Source organism: Strix aluco, chromosome 5 (genome assembly GCF_031877795.1).
Source record: "Strix aluco isolate bStrAlu1 chromosome 5, bStrAlu1.hap1, whole genome shotgun sequence".
Taxonomy (NCBI): domain Eukaryota; kingdom Metazoa; phylum Chordata; class Aves; order Strigiformes; family Strigidae; genus Strix; species Strix aluco.
This window is the reverse complement of record NC_133935.1, coordinates 15,138,159-15,154,601: the sequence shown is the minus strand read 5'-3', so window position 1 is coordinate 15,154,601 and position 16,443 is coordinate 15,138,159. Positions and strand designations below refer to the sequence as shown.

Genomic DNA, 16,443 nt, shown 5'->3' with positions numbered 1-16,443 from the left:
CAAACAGAAATCAGTCCTGCTAGTGTTTCTGAGTGCGAAAGGGCTAAGAAACTTCTGATCATATCTCTTCACACTTCAGACAAAAGGTACAAGGCCTCAATACTTATTTGTTCATTTGTGGCCAAGCTACTTTTAAATCAGCTTCTGTCAGAATAAGATACAGGTGAATTTCCAATACTTTCTTCACTCCCTGCTTTTTCAATCCCATAATATTAGAGAAGCTCAACTAAGCTATCAAATGGTTTTTTAAGCATATTTTATCTTAACAGGAACAAAACTGCCAAATCTACGAAGCGATACAAATTTGGAGAAGATAGGTCTTATAACACTCTTCTGATGGCTCAAAATACTTCAGAAGGGTGTTAACCGCATATATTTCTGCTCTAAAATTCACCTGTATAAAAACTTTACAAGGTGGAAAAAAAAAAGCACGTTTCCCTTCTTTCAGCATATGAAAAGCAAATTGTCCCAAAAATATTATTTTATAGAGAATATAGGAAAAGTTAATACCCACATGCCGTATCACTCCTTTTTCCAGCAAGCTCTGTTTTTTGGCAGTCATGACAAAGTAGTGTGTATCATCTTTGTAGTAGACAATGTTCTCCAAGTCAATACCTTATGACAGAACAAAAGTCATGGTAGTGAAGGAACAAGTTACACGTTACATGCAACATGAGCTCTATCAGAAGAAACTAAATTGAAACTACATGGTTAGAAAGCTTTAGAGAGAGAATGCCAAGCAGCTTTCTCCCATGCTTTTGATGCCGTTACAATCGGAGTCTTCAACAAAACTATAAACAGCACATTTCACCAGCATATAGCTACCTCTTTTAAAATACATATTTACCATCAGTCTAAGGTTTGCATTCACACATGGGATGCAAGAAGCTGAACTCAGGATTCAGACTTTTCCTATTTAGGGTTCAGATTTCCTGAAAACTGTCAGGGAAATAAGTTCTCCACTTCTCAACAAAAATGACACACATCTGCATTATACACATCTGCTTTGTACAGCTGTATAGAAGAGCTGTAAAATTGGGGAACTCAGATTTCAGAGACAGCAATGACTGACTTCCTTGCACAAGATGTTCATTTATTGATTAAACATGATACCCAAGTTACAAAGATGTAATAATAAAGACAAATAGTTTTCACTGGAAATCTAGTAATTGCTGGCAAACCTGTGGCTTCTCGTAGATCCTGGAAGAACTTCTGGTTGAATATGAAGGCCACACCGCTGATCTCTTCTACTTTGGCTTCAGCTGTGGTGTTGCGATTGATGAAGTTTGCCGTGATAGCAATTGCTAGTTTACCACGGAACTCTTTTCGGCGAAACCCTATAGGAAGGATAAAGTAGTAACAGTGAAAAATACAGCACTCCTTCAGAGACAGCTCAGCATGGCATAGACAGGTGCCCTCACAAAATAAAGAGACAGAATGGATCTGATGAATTACAAACTCCTCCATGGAAAAAGCAACAATTTCTGCATCAGAAAAATAAAAGCTCTTGTTCAGGGAAAAAGCTCTTCTGTCTTTCTTATCCCTTTGCCAAAAATTGCAACTTGCATCAAAAATATTGATAGAATTCTCTACTACAGAGAATAATATTCAACACTTTAATTCCTACTCCCAAAACTAAGAGCTACAATACTATTCAACCAAATAAAACATGTAGGAAAAATTATCCAGGTTAAAACACCTAACTCCTTTGCTAGTGGATAGGAAGAGGAAAAAAATAACCCAAGTGTCTTTGATACAAATAGATTTTCACATGGACTTTTAATCTCCCCGTCACTAGTCAAATGTCTTTCCAGATTTTGATTGGGAAGTTAAAAGCCATTTTTGTTCTAACTAATTTAAGTTCTATGTGAAAGCAAATTATGGACACACCATTACCTTCTAAGGTATTCCTCCTGCCATCCCCTCCAATGATTACTTCAAACTCATACTCAGATACTGGATGGGTTTTTGGGTGGACCAATGCACGCCAACCTATCCCTGTTGACAAACTTCAAGTTAATGACAATATAAACAGCGCTCATGATAGAATAAACACATAAAACCACTTCTTACTATCCATAATCCCTTCCTCACATGGTCAGTAAAGACACACTGCAGGACAGCTATATTGCTGACAGGGCTACTGCTGACTTGCAGCAACTCTGTGTGAATCACAGGCAGAGACAGCTCTGGTAAACCCCACCTGATATTACCTTTAAGGATCACTACAACCTTTATGGTTGTCAACCTGTATGGATGCCAAAAACCAAGTAAGCCACCATCTCCCATGGCAATCAGAAAACAGGTTTCACAAAGATACAAAAAGTGTACCAAGGATCATTCACTGATATAAATATCCTCAGTGAATGCAAAGAAAGGAGTTGTTTTACAAAGGTATCTTCTAAGTGTAATGGGCTTAAATATTTTAGGAGCAATTACAATCCACTGCGTCTTGGTCTACTTCTGTGTAGTACTTCAGGCGATTGTTTCATATAGTAACTAATTTGGATTTGTCACTAGAAAAACTAAATCCTACTAAAAATTCAAGCAAAAGTGTATTAATAATTACTCTTTATTAACGGAGCATGAGGAAAGGACTTAGAGTCATAAGCAGGGTTAATGAGCAGGTGTCTCTGTATCCTACCATAACTTCCCCTTTCTCTACTACCCGTTTCAATGTTACTTGCTTTCATTCTCCTGATCCTCTGGAGGGTAAACAAGCCCCTGAAATTCCACATTGACATGGATCTCTATTCCCAAGATCAAGGCGACCTTCAAAAGGATAAGCTGGAGCTGACGGATACCTGCAAAAAAGCAGAATATAAAGAAATAAAAGAAAAAGAAAAGCGCACAAGTGCCCACATGTCTCTGTTTGACATTACTGATAAACTAGTTTAAAGGCCAGGTGGTACTTTCTTTTTTCCACTGCGTTGCCAGCACTTCATTCAGGCAGCACTGGTGTGTAATACCATGGTGTGCCAAGAAACTTCTATGTAGCTGAAAACCCAGCCCTTTTCAAGGAATAAAAAGTAAATAATTTCTTAATGTTTCAGTCCACACAACAACAAGGGAAAGACCCAGAACATGCACTGCAGGAGAGGGAGGGAAGAGAGCACAAGCAGGACTGCACTTCCGTCACAGATGGCAACTAGCCATTTGATAAGCCTAGCTGTAATACTGAACTGCACCTTCATCTTAACACCCTTGGGTTAATGAAGGCATAGTAAGTTCCTCACCACCTCTTTCCTCTTCAGTTCACATAGGTAGTGGGTATGAAAATGATAGTGTGCAAACTCTATTAATTTGAAGGAAGACACCTTACTGTCATATTTCAGATGCTGAAATGAAAAAATGCTCCTCCTGAACACTAAATTTCAGCTGTGCTGAGATGTGAAAGACAACATGCATCAAGTACTGAAAGAATAAAAATGACACAAAATTGGAATCGAAAAAGCAATCTACAAGACTGAAGTTCCAAAGATTTTCCAATTTTACCATTCATTGCAAAAAAAACCCAAAAAAACAACAACAAAAAAAAATCACTGTTTTTGCTTTGGACAAGAAGCCAAATCTTATCTACTGTGTTTGTGTCAGTTTATAGTTTTCACAGACTGGTGGGCAAAACATGGTTGTGCCATGTCCAGTAAATTTTTGAAAAAAATAAAAACTGAAAAATAGTAACTCCTGCTCCAGCAAAGCATTCAGCTTTCAAAGGAGACTGATTTCTCAGAATTTGAGAATCATCAAAAAACTATTTTCAATTTACATATATAAACCTCTATTTAATCAAAACTTATTCACAGGCTGACAGTGTTCTTGAAAACATCGCTCTTCCAAAAATTAACAAAGCCAAAATTGTTCCTCCTTTTTCCAGATCAACATTCACGAGAACGTTCAAAAGCATTCAGTAATTTTTATTTTTTACAAATCACTTACAATGCTCAAGAGAAACAGAATAATGTGGCAGCTGCAGGAATGTAACAGCAAAACTAGGGAAATTATCCATTTTAAGAAAAAATACAAACCAAACCAAAACACAACAAAGGTTTGAACCTTAAATGTACTTTTCAGTGTAGAAAGAAGATATTCCTTGAAAAGGTATAAAAGGCGACAGATATATATTGCATGTGTGATAATCTCATGACGCAACGTATTTCTTTCACATCTAGGTCTAGCCCAAAATGCAAAGGTAATGCTGACTTGTGCCATAAGGACTTGAGAGCAGTGATCGCTGTAGGCTGAATTTTAATGACTTACCCCATGCTCTCGCCTACTTTTCCCCTGTGAAGAACAAGTGCTGCTGTGTCCAGCAGCGGCTGTACTTACTGATATGGTCTATGGATCCTGCACAGAATTTGCCATAAAACTTTTTGGCGCCAAGACCCCTCAAGTCATGTATGGTGAATGGCCACAAATGCAGCACATTATTGCGGGAAAAGGCATCCCTCTTTTCTATGACCACCACCTTGGCTCCCAGGAATGACAGGTCGATGGCTGTACGAAGGCCACAGGGTCCAGCCCCAATTATCAGACACTGCAAAACAACCAGCACAGAATAACTTTACAGTTCTAGGAGAAAATATATATTTTTACCACCACTTCCAAGCATTCCATGGCTCTTAGGAGTAAGTGCTCTTTGTCTGCAATGTTAGCTGAAATTCCAGATGAGTCTTGCTATTGTTACCTGCCACATTCTGCCACTGATACGTTGAAGCACTAACTGCAACCTGAAAATAACGTGTATCACAGAGCAGTGAAAAGTTTGGAGAAGCAGGCAAGTAAACTGTCTGCAACCCTTGTTTTATGAAGAGTTGCCAATGTGTATTCTCTAAGCTATGTAAGCACCTGGAGAACAGCAAAGTGTCTGAAGGCTTCTCCTTCCCCCATTCCATCCACTGATTTTTTTCTTAAAAAACAGTAAAAAAAAGGTGATGACAAGTTTTCCTCTCATCTTCCAAACCCTGAGCTGGCCTTTCTTGAGCAAATCTTCCGTAACACTAAAAATTCCTCATCATCAGAGAGTAGCAGCACAGCAATGGCTACAGAAAATAAATACATGAGATACTAATGTTTTTATAAAAATCATCTTTTAGCGTAGTACAGACTGTAGTCAAGTCTTATGCCTATGCTGGTCCTTCTACTATTGCAGCAAAAGAAACTTACTTCAGGGAAGTAAACAATGTAAATACAAACTGTGTGACTAGATAACTTTTATCAAAATATGTTTTCTTCAACCTAACCTTTGTCATATCAAAGGTCTTTCATCTTCTCATATCTTTTTCCACTCTACTCACAAATGCTATCAGAGGCTAATAAACAACTTGAGAATGTAAAATACTTGCATATCTAGTGTTGGGAGTACTTTCTGAGAAACTAATGATACAGCAAGATTGTTTCTTTTAAGATTAAAAAGTCAAGACAGTCAGTTGACACTTCTTACCCACAGAGACTGAGGTCCACAAAGAAAGCTGGCATGGGTACATGCATTCACAGAAATATAGTACACAGTTCATTTTGGCATATCATTTTTGCACTTTGATTTCTACTAAGTATAAACCAGACCCACAGAAGAAAGACCTTGCTACAGGGGTGACTGCTGCTGCCATGTGAGATGGCAGATCCTTAAATACCCTTAAGGCTGGACAAGAAAGCTCTCTGAGAAATTCTTAAGCATGCTAAAACTTAACCATAACCCAACCTTTTAATAAACAGCCTATCCCAAAGCAAAGCTCTTTGTTCATTTGCCATCCCCATATGACAGTTTTTAGAGGTCAGCACATTTTCACCAGTTATTCACTGGGGCATAAATTCTGCAAATAATGTGAAACTGAAATACAAAGCCTGAATGATGAATAAAACAGTACAAGTTACAGCAGTGATGACATAACAACCAACATGCAAATTCAAGATAGGACTACTGTAGTAAGTAAGAAGTCACACAAATCTGAGGGCAGAGATCCAAGTCTAGAGGAAAGGGAAGAATATTAGCACTGCTTCTTTAGTAGCTTTAGGAACCTGAAGGCATATGGGAGAAAAGGCAAGTCCAACCACTGTGCTATCAAACTCCTAAATAGACTTGTATATTGAACAGGTGTCCGACTTGTCATTTGTTAAAAGGGATAATCAATTAAGATCAAAATATTCTTCCAACTTAATATTGTTTTATTTGTAGGTAGGTATAACTCTCGAACACTACTTAGTCTTTCTGGTTTTTAAACTTTTAAGAAAATTAGCTGAGCATATCATATTTATCCAGGTAATAATTTTGCTCATCTGACAACTACAATCTTCAAAGAGACTGGATTCAATAAGCAACAAGACCATACTGAGTTGGGTGACGTTTATTCTTTGGTAACCTTCCCAGTATAAAACAATTATGATGGAGTACACAACAGCAGAGGAATTGTACTAAAATCAGACTATTCAAACGCAGATCTACATAATCAAATTATAAATTTATTGCCTGTACTTTTGCCACAGAAATGTAAAAACATGTTTTTCTCTACAACCTTCCCCTCACTCCCAAAACAAGGATGTTGTTAACAATATCTAGGTTACGTTTGAGACTCTAGATGTTTTGGATGATACTCAGTGAAGTAATTCATGGTCAAAGTTGCCTTTTTTTTCACCGTCACAAAAATATTAAATTATGTTGTTATAAACCACAGAAAGTTCTAAGCACAACTAAAAACAAAACAAAAAAAGATTCTGCTCCCTTTTCCACCTCTAACGCTTCTTCCAGTTTCAGATCTCTCATAGAAACCTACTCTCTGATGCTCTCAAAGGCAGCAATAAGGTACATGAGATACCAAGTAAGCCAAGTAAATAAAGGCCAGCTACTGTTGTTCCTTGTTCCCTGTCCCCTCTATGACTCCAGGCAACTGCGGCAGCTCCATGCACTAAAGTTGTCTCACCCCTCAGAAATGCTTCTTGCTCAAGACCTTTCAGACTATTAAGTTTTCAGTAACACCACGGTAATGGAACATTAAATGCAAACTGAAATCCTGTATTCTCTGTATAACCAATTAAGAGAGAGCACCATTTGTAACTATTTACATTTGAACAACCCATCACAGCTCTAGTCTTGCTTTCATGAACGCTGATTATCTCAGTTCTAGTTAACCCCATGTGATGCACTAACTGCCTAACTCCAGTCACAGCACTTCATCCCTGACCAATTTTTAAATGGGCAAGTAAGAGCTATGCTACAGAGGACAAGAACTTCAAAACTGGTATATGTTCAAGTGTATAGAAGCTGAGCTTTCTATACAGAAATGACTGACTTCTGTACTGATAACATGGATAGGCCCCTAATCTTTATTTTAAATTCTATCATCTTCACATGCCCACGTCAATTTCTGTATCTTTTAATCAGTAGTTTGCAAATTACATTAAACATTAGGAATATAAAACTTAGACAGAAAATATCAAATCAGATATGATTCAGTTCTCAGAAGGCCTCTACTTTGAATAGTTATGCTTCTCTCTTTTGAATCACATATAAACATTTAATGGCAGATACTATTGGAATAGGAAACAAGTAATTAACAGAAACACGTATGAAAATATAAAAATAATACATATATTTATAATTTCTTTACATTAAAACTTTCAACGAAGCTTATACTTAAAGGCATACAAAGATCATTTATCATCACAGATATGCAGTCTTTAAGACATACTAATAAAAGAAAATATTAACTAAATTTCATTCTCTCTCAGCTACTAATTTTACTACTTAAAATGGTGTGAATCCCAAATCCACAGTCCTGTATGTTTCTGGTTGGGCCACCTTTAATTTATTCACCGCCCTTTTTACTTGTTTTTCTATATAGCATCTCACCAACAAATTCTTAGAAAGACTGGCACATTACTCTCTGGCTTGCCTCCACTCCTCTTCCTCTTTTCCTTTGCTCATTTCTTCTCCTTGTCACTCACACATGAGAGCAGCTATTGAATAAGCCCTCCCATTCCCCTAGCAGAGACCAATTCAGCATGATCACTGACATGTACACTGTTATAATTCTCCCCTCCCACCCCTCTGGTCCTTCAAACCAACACCAGCAAGTTCTGAGGTTTCTCTCTCACCATTAAATGAGGGAGCATCATGCATGAGCCCGTGAGCCTCTCTGTTTATCTCACCACCATCTCCTCTCCAAGATCACCACATGCCACTTGTATAATTACTCTCTTGATCCCATTTCTCCAATTCCATCCTACACTCTCTCTAGCCTGGCTTTGGTACACGAAATAGGCTAAGCTTTTGCACTATACAAAATCTCTAGCAAATTCTTTAGTCAAATATCTCTCCCTGTATGCTTTACCCCTTTTACCCACTTTTCAACTGCACTTGAAGAGATGTTTTACAGACAGCTGGCTACATGTATTTCTTCAAAGCATGTCCTTTTCTGATTTCTTTTAAGACTCAGTACTCCTCTATGTCTCCAGCTATTCTTTCAGAGCACTAGCTGAAGGACTTCCCTCATTTCTCCCACTCCTCTCACTGCCAACTTCCCACAGGGCTTTGCCTGTTGTCCATCATCTTCCTCTACAACCTGCCTTTGCATCACCTCATTCACAGGTACTGGTTCAATCAGCTTGTCAGTGTGGTAGACTCACAGAACTTTTCCAACTCAGAGTTGACTACTTTTTGTCCAATGCTAAATTCTCTACCTTTCTTACATCTCCTCATGGCTGCCTAGTTCAAGTCCATCAGAAAAATGGAGCTCTAACGTCCTTCTAAACTCACCTCGCCACTTCCCTTCCAGATGAGCGTCACAATCAATTTTCTGAAATGTCTTTCATAGCTGGATGTCAACCTCTGCTCATATTTATTTTTTTGCACATCCTCATAATCAAGCACTATCCAAGTTATACACTTATTCTTCCACTAAGTCTCTCACACTGCACCTTTATTATCAAAGCAATCTTTGTAACCAGTGTTAACAGTCTTTCTCACTTAGATATATTCAGAACCAAAATGCAAAATCACTCTTTTAGTCTATTACTTCAAGTTAAAATACCTCTACATTCTTCCACAGCTTCCTCAATCTCTTTCTATTAAAACATAAGCCAACTGTCTTCATTTCACAGCCTTTAACACCCTATTTCAGCTCTACCCATCATGTTTCATTCAAAATAAGAGCAATTCCTGAATCCAATGAATGCAGAGTGCAGTTGAGTTTTCAGAAAAACAATTCTGAACTCTTCTCCATGACATTTATACTCCTGTAAGTCCTTCCTTTATATGCTGCCTGAAAAATGTAAACCTTAACAGTGATTGGACTTTTGGGGTGTTGAGAACACTGCCCACCATGATTACCAACAGTGTCCAATTGTTTTATTGTTCTCAAAGTTAATCTATATGCACCTGCTATCTATCATCTGATGTACCAATTGTAAACTTCTTGAGGAAAGTGTTATCTTTACAAGACCTAGGACAAATGCACCTTGGTCCATTAGTAATTTTTCCAAGTGTTATTGCAGCAATTAATTATAAATGCCACCATCCATATGAAAATGGCCACTGGAAAGTGAAAAAGAATAAACAATGAATAAACTAATATAAATGTCTAATATTTAGTTGGGAATTAAACTTCAGTCCACAGATCTGGAATGACTGACATACCCTAAACGGGATATACTTCCCCCTCAGTTCCCTACTGAGAATTAGTCATTAATTCCTCCTATTAAGATATTTCCTTCTCCCAAAAGGTGAATATTCAAGAGAAGCAGCATCATCTATTGTCCTCAGTGAAAGATGACAGAATCCTGTTCTAATTTTATCATATTCCACACAATCTTCCTTTTTTAAAAAAAGAAGAGTGTACGATTATTTGCAAAAACAACCTATTCCATTCACATTGTGATGAATGATATAAAGAACTGCTTTTAGTAACTACAAAACAAATAAATAAGCTCATACTGTACAGTCCAGCAAGGGTGCAGCACATAAATACCAGCTCACAATAATTCAGGTAAAAAAAATTGGGGTGTGTGTGTAAAAGCAGGAATTCCCGCAGTAAATACCACACATACCAACCTTTCAAAAGGAACTGGTATGAGTTTCCACAGCACTTTTTTTTCTCCGCTGAACCTGGAATACAAGTGATTACTTTCTAAATAATGGTAAATAGAATATTTTGCCAAATTGGCAGGAAAGTTCACTTTTCTTGAGAGTCATGAGAATTTTCAAATTAAAATTGGAAACTTCCAAACAAAGATATTTTGTACCTAAACTCCAACAGCAAATTTCACGTGCTCGTTATTGTTTAGTAAAAAGTGTAAAAAAAAGAAAAGGCTACCAAGATTAAAGATTTACCAATTAAGATTTTCTAAGCCATCTATAGTATTGATGCCACAAAAACATAAAACATGGAAACTTGCAGGCTGCTTCTCCTGAATAAATTACAAATATTCTGGTCATTCCCAGGGATTTCTATTTAGCTTCCCCTATTCAGGTGGGCAGTCAAATTTAGTAGTAGCAAACGCAATTTTTGATTGCTGGACAAATGCTAACAAATTGCAACTATATTATAAATAGTATGTGTGAGAACATTCCTGAATCTTCCTTGGGCTTATACTGACACCAGGCAAACATCTTTCTACATCCAGCCATTTTTATTGTGTATTCCAGAGACAAACTGGGTAATGGCGGTCTTGACCACCATGAATAAATTTCTTACCTTCGTGTTGGCGCATGCTTTCCCCTTCTTGTAGTCCTTATGGCTGCCTCTTTTATCCAATTTGGCCCACAAGGCTTTGGCTTTCCAGTAATTGAGCTTGGACTTGAGTTTGTGATAGAAAGAACGATAGTCCTTGGGCTTTAGTTCTAGGTAATCACAGAGCTCTTGGAAAGCCTTGAGAGTCCCCTTACAGGTTGAAGCCTGGACAAATCTGTCGAAGAGAACATGAGCCTGGTTCACCTTCTCGTTCTTACTTTCCTCCATACTTCACACTCCACAGCTGCCCTGGGGGGCAGCTGTTCTCTTCCAGTCTGCCAGATTTCCCGATGTTGCTCTGCTGAGCCACTTTCACCTCTGGCTTACAAGCATTATTAACCTATAAAATAAAAAGAAGAAAATGTAACTGAACTTGCTCTTTTTTTTTCTTTCCAAAATTTTGTCTAAGCCTGCTGAACTGAGAGCCCAGATTCTCAGTAACTAATAACACATCAGTCCTAAGTCAACTGATCAATATCCTGAGGATTCCTGCCCAAACTGACTGAAGCTCACTGAGCCTCACTGCAGACAGTTGGACATCTCACCTCTGTTAAATCACAAAATACTTTAACCTGAGCCAGTCCCTAGAAAGTTTTATCAAAACTCATTTAACATGAACAGCAGAAAAGTTACAAGTGAACTGGCAGATGTTATATGTGATGTTTGGAAATAGGCAGAGATTTTAAAACAAAAGATACAGACTTACTAATGTAGCAGTCACCATGATAACCAGATCAGTGTGGTAACACCACAGTAATGATTACGTACTGGTCTTAAAAGCACTACTACCTTGTCTACTACCACAAAGTACTTCATGAGTTGGTATTTCACCAGTAAAATAAATTTTGGTTTCTTCATTCTATAGAAGGACATGTGTCTTTACTGATGATAAGTAGAGGAGAGGAAAGAGGATGGCACAGCACAACCCAATACCTCTGCCAGTGTCCTTGCAAGCACCGCTTTTGTATAAAACCCAGTGATGGCTACTGCAATCCTAGAAAAGAAGTTAAACTTGCTAATAGCAATCAAATCCTTAAGATGTCAAGACTGAAAAAAAAAAAAATGCCTGTCTGTGTTGCATCAACCAGTATAAACATTTGCCTTATCTAGAGTCTATGCATATATTCGTGTCAGTAAGCAAGCAGTGTAAGAGTCAAATGTGGCTCATGCATGATCCTCATGAGATTCTCATGGTAGTTCCTTTATTCTGTGGTTTTCAACTTCTTTTGATATGCAGGTCCCTACAAAATTTTAGGTGGTAGTTGGGGTCTTCAGCAGATTAAATATGCTAACAGGAGATCTGCTGCTTTTAGTTGCTTTTCTGGGATCATTCGGAAGGAGCCTGCAGACCTACAGAATTAATTGTTTGGATCACAAATAGCAGATTCTGTTTAAAGAATAGATATTTTCTCTCCCGTTCTCTCTTTCCTTTACATATAACAAATCTCTTTCTTCGTTTTATACATAATACTGAGTACATGTATATAATAGACTGCTCTCTAAGAATAGTTCTGTTTGTCTTCAGATAGGTGGGCATCATAGGAACATATGCAGGAACTATGGAAATGAAAGCATTTCTGAGGTGCTTTTTGTCCTTTTGGTTTTTAGCAAAGGGTACTAAGGTAAAAAAGGAAATATGTGGACTCGGATAAAACCTTTTACATTCTCACCAGTTCTTTTCCTGCTTCCAGCAGACAGGAAGCCAAGTCAAACATTACAGCTCATGTCTCTTCCCCTCCCATATGACAGCTCTGCAGCTGCTTATTTGGGCACTCCTGCATTTCACCCTAACATGGTATTTTATTGCTTACGTTTAGAAATAACAATGGAGACCCATAAAGCTTTACATACAGCCACAAATTGTTTTTATTAAAAATAAAATTTCCCTCAGAAGCCACAGTACGACAGTAGGTTATACTGGAGAATGTGATTCTGACTTCATTACAACTGCCTTGGAGGACTCAGTACACATGAAGTTGTTTTTCTAACTGGCTGATAGTGATGCCATGTCCATATCAGTACTGCTCACTAAGCAGGATGGAGCTAACTGCTTGCTTTATTTTTAATCTTAAATTCACTGTTGTGAAGATGAAAACAAACTCCAGGCTTGCACCTCAGGGTAACCACTGCACTACTGCAGAGGTCTAAGACACTGTCCATTAAGCTTCTGTCTCCTCTTCTGTTCTTAAGCAGAATGTTATAAAGAGCTCCAACAAATCACCTCTTACGCTGAAGGAGTAATTTCAGTGCATCTGTGCAATACATACACAATAAAATACCTACAGTCTAGAGTTGTATGCCTCATTAATCAGCATAAGTTGAATACTATTTTGTGTTATGTTTCCCCCATCTCTTGCATCTCACTCTATCACCCACTCATTTTACAACAGCCCTTCAGGTGACTTAACACTTCCTAAGAAAAGCAACAGAAGTTATATGACTTAAATTAAGTGGAGTGGCAATTTAAGTCTGTTAGTCCACAGACCATTACAGAAATATCCAGATGTAAGGACAGCATAGGTTTCATACTCTTGCTTCTCTTGTACTTTTTCACCAAAGGAATGAAGCAGTACAGGTTCTGCACTGCTCAGAGATCCCAAAGTCAAAATCCAACCTATTTTCATTCTAGGAACTTGCTGCTTTGTGTTCAAGGTTTGCCAAGCCACGAGACAAACCTGCAAAAGCAGGTCATTTTATGCAGCGCAACCCAAGCAGCACATTAACTTAGCAGTTCTGCCGACATCCCATTTCATGCAGGCTGTGAAGTCAGTTATGCCCACAGGTCAAACACAGAGGCTTTAGTCACGGCAGTAAGTCACTCCCCAGAACTCTGCATTCTCAATGTAAACACCCAAAGTCCTTGGAAGCTGCAAGCACCACGTCAGAGAACATGGAAATTACAGGAAGAAAGCAAGGGCAGGCAAGAATTATTTGCCAGGTTTCCAGGGTATTTGTATGCCTTGTTGGCTATTCTACAAGTCTGCAGTATCCTGCATGTTTTGTCTCGAGGCAGCTGATTGCTGACTCAGAAGCTCTGTAAATTCCTTGGCTGGAGTGTTGGGAGAGAAAGACAAAGCCTGTGAAAAAATGCATGCAAGAACAGTGTTCGTGTTGCTATTTACAATAATAGCATGAGGTTGTCACTGACTCATGACTACAAGTACACTCAGGATCTCCAGCGCTTGCCCAGGACAAAAGAAACCAATGAAAAACAGAGACACAGGCAATGAATAAATCCAGGTGGTGGTTCCCTCACACACTCATCACAGATGCAAAAATATGAAATATTTTACCAAATGCACATATGAGAAAAAGTCCAGTGCCCTACCTCAAATACAAAAGACAGGAAGAGATTTTGAAATGACACACATAATTAATTTGGTTGTACAAATTCAAGTTCCTGCAGAAGTGTTGCAAATGCAGGGCTCCTATATTTCAGGCAAATAAACCCCCATTATAGGAGTCACATCCCCCCTATATTTTCCATTTGTTAAAAGTGCTCATTCAACTAATGACTTGAGCCTAGAAAAATAAAATATTATGGGAATGCATTTTCCAGCATTCTCCTCCATTTTTTTCCATCAGAAACTATTGACTTAATTCCATCTAAATTCACAGCCTGTTCTGTCTAGCTTAAAACAGCATTTTGAGTGTATAAAACATTTGCCAAATTAACTGCCCGGCTCCACCTCAGAATGTTGAGTTTCTCTGAGCACAATGTAAATGCTTTCTTATATTTCGGTTATTTCACAACCAGGCAAACACCACAGATGCACCCTTGACAGACAAATCTCTGATAGTCAGAGATCAACAAATTGCAGGAGTACCGTACGGAATCTGAAAGCAAGCTGGTCCATCAATCATAAAACTACTGATAGGTCCAATCACCCCATTTTCCATTGATTTCAACCTTTCCCTAAAATTTGCGGTTCCCCAGCAACATCCTCTTCGCCCTTGTCTCCCTTTCATGGCCCCTCAGCTTCTGCCTAAGTGAGACTCAGTAACACACTCTGGAAACTCTGAGATTACTGCAGTACCTAGGCAGTCAGTACACACTTGCAACTTGGCTAGCAAAAGCCTAAACACAGATTATTGTTAAGCTTATGCTGCAGACAGTGGGGACACCTATTTTTGTCTCTCTCCTCCACCCAGCCTCCAGTTGTCTTGTAGGAAACCAGTTACCTTTGAGACTTTTATTCCCCATCAAATCTGGATGAAATTGTTCAAAAGTTATTATGAACTGAAAAGCAGATGGACAAACGGCTCAATCCTGTAAGCCTCCCTTCTTTAGGAAACCACACTAAAAAAAGTCTTTATTCCAACAAATGAAAAAGCTCTCTTTTCATTTCCAAGATTTTATTTATTTTACTTTTAGCTAAAACTAAAAGAAATGGACTTTGCTACAATATGGTCATAACTTTCCAAGTGATCACAGGTATCAAAGCACAGCTTTAGGGCAGCAGTAAGACTGTGGAACAGATGGCAAAAAGAGGACAATTTTGACCAGAAAAGCTAAAGCCAAAACTGGCAATGATTTTAGCTCCATATTATGCAGAAAAAGAATGGGAAAGCAGGAGAACAAAGGCGTGGTTGCCATTGCTTGCAGCTTCTCTTTTATACCAGATGGAAAAAAGGAACGTCAGCACTGTCCACAGTATGTTTTAAGACAGTATTTAGATCTGCTCCCGTTCATAAAATTCATCTCTCAAGCACATATGCTGGCAAAAAGATCTTTGTGTTTTAATACAGTTATCAAACCTGATTTGGTGGGCTTCAGCCCACCGTATGGAAGTGAGTCTTTTGGGTCTCCACTTCTTTCCTGTCTACCCTCCCTCACAAGCTAGGACAAAAGTGGGAGAAAGAGACCAAATACAAACTTGGTTGCAAATACAAGAACCCATTCTTAAGGAGAAGATCAAAGCACATATACAAAGAGTTCATAGAATTCTCACATCAAGAAAAACTCGATCCAGTAATAATTTGGAAAGAAATGCATGTTATATCCAGGAACATGGAAACATATAAATACAGAAGCAGTTACAGGTAATATTTTGGTTCCCAAATTCATATCAAGGTACTGAAGAAAAACTATTAATAACCTTGAGTGTCACAACATGAGTACTGCAAACATTAGACCTACAAAATAAAACCTTTTATCATATATATGAATTCAACAAACATACTATTCTGCTGCTCTGTCACACATGACTCTTTGATCACAGCAGAGTCCCTGCACTGAATGAATACCAACATAAAGACACCAGAAAACAGATCACCTCTCTTCTTTGGAAGAAAAGAAGAAAATTATACCAAGGAAAAGGTAGCTGTCTCCTTATAAGATGATAAGGGAATAGTAAGCCATCTGGATAGCTGTCATATTGTACAACAAGCTTCAAGAAGAACTGCTAGCTTAAACGCCTGACCCAGCCACGTATGAGGGAGATCCCTTATAGCACAAATCTTCACATCGGGTGACCAGTAACCAATGCAGTGATCCCTTCTCATCTAGCACCAACTCACCAGCTGTGTGTTTGGAAAGCTGGGGACATTCTTTGCATCTTGGAACCGTCACCATACTATACGTGCGCAGCAAAAGAAAATTTATTTCTCAAAGAAGTAAATGTGCTTTTATTCCAATGGTAAAAAGTACTACATCCCACTAGAATCAGAACTCTCACGATGAACTTTCTGGAGCATGGCCATTAACACAGCAAGTCACATG

General features: G+C 38.3%; 1 protein-coding gene across 3 annotated transcripts in view; it reads right to left on the bottom strand.

Moving 5' to 3' along the window:
• Positions 1-16,443, bottom strand: part of MICAL3 (microtubule associated monooxygenase, calponin and LIM domain containing 3) — a 166,194-nt gene that overhangs the window by 101,187 nt on the left and 48,564 nt on the right. For all 3 annotated transcript variants that reach the window (XM_074826059.1, XM_074826056.1, XM_074826058.1), the window contains exons 2-7: positions 10,686-11,061; positions 4,327-4,534; positions 2,688-2,804; positions 1,897-1,998; positions 1,182-1,337; positions 515-615 (exon numbers count right to left, since the gene is read on the bottom strand). In XM_074826059.1, coding sequence (XP_074682160.1) covers positions 515-615; positions 1,182-1,337; positions 1,897-1,998; positions 2,688-2,804; positions 4,327-4,534; positions 10,686-10,949 — 948 coding nt within the window. In that variant the 5' untranslated portion in view covers positions 10,950-11,061. The remainder of the gene's footprint in view (positions 1-514; positions 616-1,181; positions 1,338-1,896; positions 1,999-2,687; positions 2,805-4,326; positions 4,535-10,685; positions 11,062-16,443) is intronic.